This window comes from Haliotis asinina, chromosome 14 (assembly GCF_037392515.1).
Source record: "Haliotis asinina isolate JCU_RB_2024 chromosome 14, JCU_Hal_asi_v2, whole genome shotgun sequence".
In the NCBI taxonomy this organism is placed as follows: Eukaryota; Metazoa; Mollusca; class Gastropoda; order Lepetellida; family Haliotidae; genus Haliotis; species Haliotis asinina.
The window spans coordinates 40,660,317-40,670,746 of record NC_090293.1 but is presented as its reverse complement, the minus strand read 5'-3'; the positions used below and the strand labels follow the sequence as shown (position 1 = coordinate 40,670,746).

General features: G+C 40.1%; 1 protein-coding gene across 3 annotated transcripts in view; it reads left to right on the top strand.

Moving 5' to 3' along the window:
• Window positions 1-6,896: 6,896 nt before the first annotated feature.
• The window catches only part of LOC137261863 (metal cation symporter ZIP14-like), a 44,398-nt gene continuing 40,864 nt past the window's right edge, over window positions 6,897-10,430 (top strand). The window contains exon 1 of one of the 3 annotated variants that reach the window (XM_067799667.1): window positions 6,897-7,384. In XM_067799667.1, the coding sequence (XP_067655768.1) occupies window positions 7,088-7,384 (297 nt within the window). In that variant the 5' untranslated portion in view covers window positions 6,897-7,087. The remainder of the gene's footprint in view (window positions 7,385-10,430) is intronic. The other 2 variants (XM_067799669.1, XM_067799668.1) reach the window with 2 other exon arrangements.

The following is a 10,430-nucleotide window of genomic DNA, read 5'->3' as shown; positions in this document are numbered from 1 at the left end:
TCACTTCGTTTTTACCTGTTTGCAGCTTAATATTTCAGGAAATAAGGAGTCATTTAACTGACATTTTCTTAATGTTTAGATTATATTTATTACGGGTTTTTTTTTCTATTTGCTTTCCGTTTTACGCAGCAGTCCCGTGACAACTGAAGACGTTTGCTCTTATGTCCAGTTAAAGGACATCGAAGTAGACAAACTGCATAACGAGCAGAAACAGGTGACAAGTGTTCTTTCAAATTTTATTACACCAGAAATTCTGAAGTGTCAGTTCCCACCAACTACGTGCACTGTAATATATTTGTGTTGGATGGACAACAAGGGAGTTAGCTTGGTGCATTCTATGGGTGGAAAATACACTGAATAACGGCCGTTACAACACCGATGCGCTCAGAGTTCATGATATAAGCAGGCACTTTTTTAACCATTGTAAACCAAAAGTCACTGTGTTCTGTAATTTGATTGGTTGAAAAACATGATCAAATGGTATTAGATTCCCGGAAACTGCAAGACTATTCACAGCGTATTGACTCGTAGAAACACCGCAAACAATTGTTTTGTTTTTGTCATCAACAGTGGGGACGTCATTCAATCATATTGTGACGTAAATTTAGAATGACGTCACAAATGAGCAACTCCAGATGCTACCATGGGAACCAGCTGAAACGGGAGCTGATGACACTTCACTGCTGTATCCGTGCTCGATGTAAGCGAGTGCAGACACTAAAACCCTTTGGTTTACTTTTGTGTGTACAATGTCGATAATTGTTGGCCAATTTCCGGGTGTTATTGAGTATTTGACGCACGGGAATGCATTTGGAACCGACGGCGTCAGTGACTTTTTTAACCAATAGAGCCTACTTACAAATGCAGATAATCTACAAGGCGGATTATCTGAATCTTGAGAACCTCGTATCTTGAAAGAATTGAGAATGCAGAAATGACAGTTCTCAATCAAGACGAACGTATTGGGCACTGACAAATTATCTACATCGGAGAGGCCATGTAGGAATAGAGAATGCTAATTATCTTACAACTTGGAAAATGAAGATCATCACTAAGACAACCCTCGATATTCTCGTTACTGGGTAAAATATACAAGAATGTGCTGCTCAATCCTGGTTCCTGTTTCACGAAGCTTTCGTATCTTTTCGGGAAGCATTCGTACCTCCTGTAATGTAGTGCTTGTGTGTGCGTGTGTGTGCGTGTGTGTGCGTGTGTAGTATATGACCAGAAATTGATAATTTTAAGATTGCCTTTTTAATCATCACTCGCGTATTAAATGTGACTCTTAGCAGCACGTAACTCCAGATTCAAAGACAGGCAAACCATCAGTATTTGTCAAGTCAGATCACCATGGGCAGCAACGCACGCTTCAATGCGGCGGGGCATACTACTGATCAGAGAATTTAGAAAGTCATGGTCCATGCTGTCCCAATAACGGACCACCTCTTCTTTCATTTCAGCAATATTTGTCAGATTTTTCATATTGACACTTTCCTTCATAAGTCCCCAAACATGTGAATGCTTTGAACGATGTTTTGGGTCGTTCTCCTGCTGGAAAATAAAGAAAAAGAGGGAATAAGGGAATACCTCATCACAAACTAATGGCTGGTCAAGGTTGTTTATACCAGAAATCCAAGTAATTTTATATAAAAAAATAAGAGGTATTTCAAATATCTAATAAGAGGTATTGCTAAACAATATCATGTAAACTTGCAGCTTGTGAGACAAACACCGGGGTATTAATTACAAAGTGACTTTACACACAAGAATCTATACAGAAATCCATTTCGCATGGGTATTTAAACAGACATTTACAGAAGATAATGAAGAAAAATATTTTATAAATGCGTCACATGCTAGTATTCGGTGCATGACACTGTTAAAAATGAATTACATAGCTTCCGGCCATTTGACCTATGAGACACATGTAAAAATATATATCACAGTAAAACATTTAAGATAAATAACAAATGTTTTGCACTTACATCCCAATTTTGCACACAAAAGAACATTCATGCTCACCCACCCACCCCATCACCGTACCAAGAGGTATTTTGTCTCCTCCTGTACATACGGTTGACTAAAGCGGCAAGAGATTTAACAAATGTTGTGTGTTGTAGTATGTATGCAGACAGACTGCTGGTTCAACAGAAAACTGTATCGTAAATCTGAATAAAAAGGGAAACTGATCAGAAAATGAATGTCACCCTCCACTGAGCGGTAATCGAACTTACATAACCGATGTTCCAGGGGTATTTTAGGTCGAGTGAACCTGACACGTTCAACTTCTAAGCGGAGAGAACGTGCAGCGCAGCTTAGTCACAGTACTGCTGTGAGATTTGGGAATTAATCGAGTAACGTACGCTAAAACGCTGACTGCTAAATTTGGTGTTTTACAAGCAACTCTTTAGAAAAATCTGCAGGCACGGTTTTGAACCGAGTTACTGCAGCTAAACTGTTTTGTGCCCCATATAGCAGCGCCATAGGTCAGTATAGGCTGAACTAAATTATTGTACAAAGTATCATAAACACATCAGGCCACCTACAGACTTAAATTTGGAAATAATTACTCCGAGAGCACCACCGGTCGTTTTTGCAATCTCTTCAGCTGTAAATTTAAATCCAGATTTTCCTGTAACCAAATTCCAAAATATTGATAGGCAGAGTTGTATTCCAAAGCCTTACAACCAATATTGAATGTAAAACTTGACCTGGCGATAGAAGAGGGACGAAAGTGAACAACTTTAGTTTTCTGAATATTTACCAACATACGCCACCTGGAGCACCAGTCGGATACAATAAACATTCTCTGTAGTGACAACTCGTCTGAGGCTATCAAGGCAAAATCGTCAGCATAAAGGAGAAGATCCAACATAGTTCCATTGATGTCAATGCCACATCCTAAGCGTTTAATTTCGGTAGCAAGATCGTTAATATACACTGAAAATAACGTCGGGGATAATGTGCATCCTTGCCGAACTCCGGATTGAATTTCGAAAGCATGTGTGTATTCGTTCTTAACTCGGACCCTGCCTGAAGTGTTATCATACAGAGCCTGAACTGCATGTAAAAATTGCCCATTAATTACCAGATGTGATCATTTATACGACAAACATCGCCTATTACCTTTATCAAAGGCCTTCATGGCATCAATAAAACAAAGGAACACTGTTAATATTCCTGTTTTTAAGGACTGAATACAAACTGTAGATATTTATTTCCGTCCCTTGACCATAGCGCAAAATTTTATGTAGGATGCTAATACATGATTTATTATTTAATGCCTCTGCGGGTAAACAGTCAGGACCTGCTGCCTTTCCACGCCTAGCACGTGCAACAGCACGTTCTACCTCACTGAGGAGAAAGGGCGAATCCAGGTCACTGGTGTCAACATATGAGTGAGTCACATGACCCTTGTCAATTTCACTGTTGACATGTTGTAGATGAGCGGTAACAAAGGAAGGGTAATCAGCATCTGAGAATGGGGAAGAAAAGTCACCCTGCCATCTACCAAGAACAGTTGCTCTATCAGTGTACACCTCGTCGCCACTCACTACCTCGCAAGTGATACTATTGAGTCTCTTGTAATAGGCTTTTCTGCCCAGTGACAGCTGAAGTTGGCTATTCTCTGGTTTTTGACCTTGCGTTGTGTACTTTTGTTTTTATGCGGTGATGATAACTTAGCTCTATGAATCAGGCCTTATTGCTGGTAAAACGTAATAGACATGGGAAACTCAGTAATTTATTTATAACATACCTATACCTAACAATCTAACCTGACTCCAAATCCTACCAAGACATGGCTCTGATTTCAAAGCCTATGTCCCAAACAAATAAATATATTCATTTTCTGTGGTAAACTTAAAAGCTTATCTACTTGGTCTTGATTACCATGACTCAAACAATTGTCCTCACCTCTGACGGACCAGTGGACTAAAGACAAGGAGTGCTATGAAGCTACTCCTTTCATGAGGCTAGAGACAGGCAGTGCATGGGCTGCACATGCCAGGCAGACCACACTAACCTCCCGGGTGTGTTGTGGCTATGCATATCAGCATAGCCGGGAACACACTAATAGCTTATATTGAAGTATCCAACCCAAAGTATCCTAAACTACCACACTATCATTTGCATTACATTACACGCAGGAATCTACTTCACACACAGGAATCTGTACAGGAATGTACGTTACACTTAGGAAGTTGAATTTCATACATGAATCTGCTTTACACACATGAATTTCCATTACATGAGGGAATGTAATTACATACAGGAATTTATACTCCGCCACAAAAGAAATGTCGCACACATGGAATGCACCAAACTGTTGATGAATGCCATGGTGATGTCATTCCACATTCTGTTAAAATTTTCAGTGAGCTGTGCTGCAGTTGTCGGCCTTGGTCGATTGACATTAAGCCTTCTGTATAGGGTTTTAGTCCGGACTGGGGGATGGCCATGGCAGTGCACGGACGTCGTGCTGCTGGAGGAGGTTTGTTGTTAATATGGCAGTGTGGGCACGGGCGTTGTCCTGTTAGGGAACGCGTGATTAAATGCGGCACTACGTGGGGGATCTCGAACAGCGATTACACAATGCAACCATCGGTGTAGCGTTCACCTTTCCTTCTCCAGACTCTAGCTCTGCCGTCTGCCACAGAAAGACAATACCGACTTTCGTCCGAAAAGACTACAGTCCTCCACTCTTTTGGTATGGCGCGGCCGGTTATCGAACTAGCGACCTTCCCCTCTCCGGGCGGACGCTGTCACCACTATGCCAAGGAGGCGGTGGTCTACAGGAAAAATACAGCTGTCGACCAGCAATTCCTGAAAGTACAGTGCACTGCTGTATCAGAGAGGGGATCGAACCTGCGACCTTCCTCTCCCCAGGCGGACACACTAACCACTACACCACGGAGGCTTTTAAAAGAACGTATACCAATGTCAACGTGCGTGGTCGATCCAGCAAGTCCTGAACGTTCAGTACACTGTTGTGTCAGGGAGGGGATCGACCTGCCTCTCCGGACGGACGCTCTAACCACCACACCACGGGGGCTGTTAAGGAAGTACACAGATGTCAGCCTGCGTGGTCGACCCAGCAATTCCTGAACGTACAGTACACTGCTGTGCCAACGCTCATATTTGGATATGATAAGTATAATGTCAACATATGCTACATATGATAAATATAATAACCAACGCTCATATTGTCACATGCTAATCATAATGTGCTACTTCATGAAAAGGAAACATCATTTGAATTAGACACTGCATGTATAAATATATATATACACACAGATACTAAACAAGCGCTGTACTTTATATACGAGTTTGAGTTTATTTTCAGATCAATCATGCGTTAACGAATTTCTCAATAATGTGATATGATATTTATGGAAATTAGATCGCATTGAAAGGCCTTGCATGTAGTATAACTGTATAACGCACTGTGCATTATGTCAGTGTGTACACAGGAACTGGATAAACATGTTACGTTACTCTCATACGAACAACTAACAGATAACAACAAAACATGCCACATCTTTCGTAGCCATAGGTTCATCAATTTTCGTAAGTTTCCCTGGCAAGTAATTATTGTTATGGTGCCTAGTTCGTCACAAACAGAAGCTCTGGTTTGTTCAGTTAAGCATGTGGACAATGAACTTATCTCATCCTAAACTGGCTTCCTTGATATCGCTGCAATGGAATATTCTACCTCAAAAGTTTCCAATTTTGAAACTATTGTCGACTTATGTTCATAGAGTGAACACCCTGAAGAACTTGGGTGAGATTTATCTGTGCTACAGCATTGCAGGATGTACGCACCAGTCCTGCACATTGGGCCGGGGTTGTTTCTAGTGTGGAGGTGTGTGCTGGTGATTATCCCTTAACTGGACTTTTGTAAAGTTCCTGACTGGGCTATGATAATAATTTATTATATGCCAATGTAAACCTGGGGTAGTAATACGTACAGGGATGCAGTACGGATGACGTGGTCCAAGTCAGTATTGCTCCCCAGATTCCAAATTGAACTCCTGCAGGTTCTACTTTCTCCAAATCTTATCAAAACAGAATAATGCAGGATAGGAGGGTATACGATGAAAATAGAACATCATACTAGTCCATTTGGATGTTTTGTATTGAACTCGAAGATGTCATTGGAGCAGAGAAAAAACAGTTTAATATTCCAGTATAAATATTACACTGCATGCAGTAATAAAGGCAGATTTATTTTTCTGATCGGTACTTCGTTTTTGTTAGGAAACGACGTTTAGGGACATTCGGCACGTGCATATATGTGCTTGATAAATGTACCAGTGCCTGCGGCAAAGAAGAAATGTTGAAACTGAGTTCAAGGAGTCCTTTACTGATATTCAAAGACAGCACTAAGTGCAGAATCTAGAAAAGCATATCCCTAACTGATGATACGTTTCGATTAGTAGATCATTAACTCTGCACACAATGTTAGTACAGAATTCATTATCTACGAATGAATTAATGTCACGTATATATAAAAAATATACTGGGAGATCCGGGTTTGAATTGTATTCACTAAACCAAGATTGTGGAGACTAAAGGGATCATATATGGGATCATGTATGTAATATTGTATATATCCCGCTTGTGTCGGTTGCTGTCACATATGAAACAAACATTATAACTGAAGCATGTTCTACGGATCCTCTCAACTTCTAAAAACCCAAAGTCACGTAAGTAAAGTAAGTCATCAGATTAATAGTTTATGTTTGTCTTTATGTTTATCACCGGGATATAACAGACCTGGGCTTTCTCCATTTTTATGTCATGTAATCTTATGACCAGATTTATTTCTGATTCTTTCGTGTTCGGGTCCTCTACAGCAGGGCGTTTTGGCCATTTTACGCTCATGCCGTTTTGGTATTGGTCCGCTTTGACTGTCAACTGGAACGAACGACGACCGCGTGCAACGTGGAGAAGAGTCTGTTGTCTTCTCGGATAAGGTTATCTTTGTGACTTTGTACAGAGTAGCTTCGTATTGAGGGCGAACCTGAGCTCTATTCTGTTTATATCCTGACTTCGTGTAGTTATTCTGATATAACCTGTTGTCACCATGAGAGAAAGTGTTTTGCTTCTCCTGCTACTCTGCAGCATAAACACGTGTTACAACCGGAGTTACAGTACGACCCAACTTAATGCATTGTTCCTACAAAGTGTGTTTCGTGACATGGATGAGAATGGGACACTTTCATACAACCAGCTGGACGCCTTTGTAGCAGAGGAGAGCCATGCTAACAGTCACCCTAATCCCCACACCACGCCCACTCCTGAGAAACTGTCTTCAGAAAAGAAGAAGAAGTGTTTAGGGATTGATAACACGACCGATCTGTTGGAGTGTATGACCCATAAGGTATGTGATTGGAAGCAAGACCATGCAGGTTTCTGTCTGGATTTACTAAGGTTGGCGTCTACAACCCCAATGATATGTAACAAAGGTTCTTCACAGGAAATATATGGGGCTCAAGTAAAGTAGTGAAATGGTGCTGTATGCAGTGCAGTGTTAAAGGTCATACGCACCGTAAAACACAAATTTGCGGATTCTGATACCTTTCGGTATGCACTTACTGAAACAAATCATCAAAAAAGCCATTTCAATGTAAAAAGTTGAAAAAAAACGTGATGGAAAAAGAGCCCGCGAAATCGGAGTTCAAACGATTCACTAAATTTCCCCCAGCGCTGTGGGAAAAAGTGGTTTCAACAGCTGTACTGCGCTGCGCCCATAACGCGTGTTCAGTGAATAAGTTAGCGGAGCTTGAAACAGTATGAATGCCCAGAGTATTAGGTCTTGAGCAGTAGTCTAATCTTGGTTGTGTACACAAACAAGTAAATAATCTATTCGTTACACAAAAAAAACTGTTGATTGTGGTAAGCAGCCTTTGTCACAGAGAAAGTTCAATGTCTGGTTTATTGACACCTATATGTTTGCCTGCCTGTCTGCTAAAGACAGTATGCAATACACAGCTTCAATCACTGATCACATGCAATTTGAACTTAACACCTATCAGGCTATACACCATAAACAAAATAAATTGACATATGACTCGTGCACCCGAGTCCTGTCTCTGCCACACTATGTAATGAGGCAGGTGTGATATTTGTGCATGACATGTTTTTATGTCTGTGGGCTGCAAACAAACTACATCCATTTTTCTCGGATGACTGGATCTGATGGAAACTGGTGCAAACTCTTGTCAGTTTAAAGTCCTGCTTTGTACTTGGACGAATGACAGATTCCTGCCACACAGTAGTTCACCATCTCAACTGAGATAATTTTTGACTGGATCGAAGAGAAATCCAGAGAACATGTATTTGCGAAACGCAACATCTCTATATACATTCTTTATGCATTACAATTTCTTCTAGTGTATATGATTTTGCTTGACAACGGTATATGAATCCATACTGAAACGATGCATCAAGTACAATAAAAGAAGTTGTTATCCATAAAGAATCTTACATTCTTGTGACTCACCATACTTCTAAAATGCCCATCAAACAGATCATCTTTCTGAACGCACAATGAGCCCTCAAAGTATCAGCAAATGAACCAGGCAATCGGAAACTGTTGTTACCCTTGAGTGCACACCCACCCGCTACAAAGTACAACTGGGTTCAGTCTCCTGAAGGCTTTGTTTCGAGGGAAGTAAGTCCAAGTACAAAATATTGCACTTTTGAATCGTGATTGTATGCTTATAGTTTTGTATATTTGTTTTTTTACAAGCGGCAGTATATATTATATGTCATGAATAAGTGATAATTGTGTTTTAATTATGTTTGATTTTTTGGTTGCATGTGACCTTTAAGGGAGAACCTTTAATTGTTACTTGGTAACAGGACCTGTATGTTTCTTGCCAAACCTGACTCAAGAGAGAACCCTCTGCTGGTATCCCCCCTCCGACAGTTAAAGTTTTCTAGTGTTCTTCAGTGTTTTTACTGGCCAGTGATCAGTTATTGCCCGATTTTAGCAGTATGTAGAAAATTACCCTGCTATTTTTTAAATTAATGAAAGAGAATTTATTATGATACTTGATTAGCTAATCACCTATATGTGCATCCAGTTCTCTGCTGCAGATTATGTTTTTATAATAACGTGGCAGAAGGGAATCATGGCAGTATAAATAGATGTTTTCTGACAACTAAATGTAACAGTTTTCGCCATTCCGAATTTTTCAAGCCATTCGTTAAATAGTACATAATTTTATGTCATACAGTACCTTCAGTTAATTGATTGTGTGACTGAGTGTTTCTTTTACAATAGATTGATATCGAATGAAACAGTTAATGACTTGTGATCTTGAATTTGGGACATCCCCCAATGAAGTTAAATTTTTCTATAGGTTCATAACTTTATCTTTAATTTTTGTCTTTATGTTACTTGGTGAGAAGGATTTTCTTTTTCTGTCCTTTATGGCTGAAAAAATGATGGAATTGTAACTGATTTAGCCATGTCCCCATATATATCATGCATGCATTTAGCAGACATGAGAATTTTCTGCGAATCCGCGGATTTCCGTGTTTTTGGTGTTTCATTTTTACCATTTCTGAGATTGATGTAAATTTGCCCAGGGGTAGAAAAGGCCTTCAGCAACCCATGTTTGCCTTATAAGGCAACTGTGCTTGTCGTAAGAGGATCGTGTGGCCAGACTTGCTGACTTGGTTGACACATGTCATCGGTTCCCAATTGTGCAGATCAATGCTCTTGTTGTTGATCACTGGATTGTCTGGTCCAGACTCGATTATTTACAGACTGCCGCCATATAGCTGGAATATTGCTGAGTGTTGTAAAACTAAACTAACTCACTTGCTCACTCCTGTAACCACGGTGCAAATTCTGCCCAAAAAGTGTAAAGATGTACCTTTGATGGCTGCTATATTGAGTGCAGAGTTCTCGTGAAAAACTTTTGAAGACTTCACAGGTTTTTCACAACTTACCATGTGAAAACTGAAAAGTATTTTTATAAAAAATACATTGGGTGTATGTGTCTGACAGCTGAGGATTTGGTGATTCCAGAACCCAGTCACTAGTTGTTTTGATTGTACACCCAAGGTAAGGCTAGCTGCAGCCTGATAAAGATGGAACTCTTTATTGTCCAGAACAGCCCATTTAAACAAGCTACAATATTCTCCTGTATTTCTTTCGGGTCGTGGTAAAACTTTAAGGCGATAACTGTGGTCTGAGGATGTATTTCAGCAAGACGCTGACATGTAAAAATGGTGTTCTGGCTAGGTTTTTGGTGAATTCAAGCTCTCAAATACACTTCAAACTCCCATAACTCTTTAACCAACAGTTCAATTTCGACCTGTGCTCATTATACCTATGAATTGCAGGCAACAGTAGAACGCGTAAAATTCTATTTTGCTATTGTCATTGTCTTCATAGGTGCTCATCAATGAAA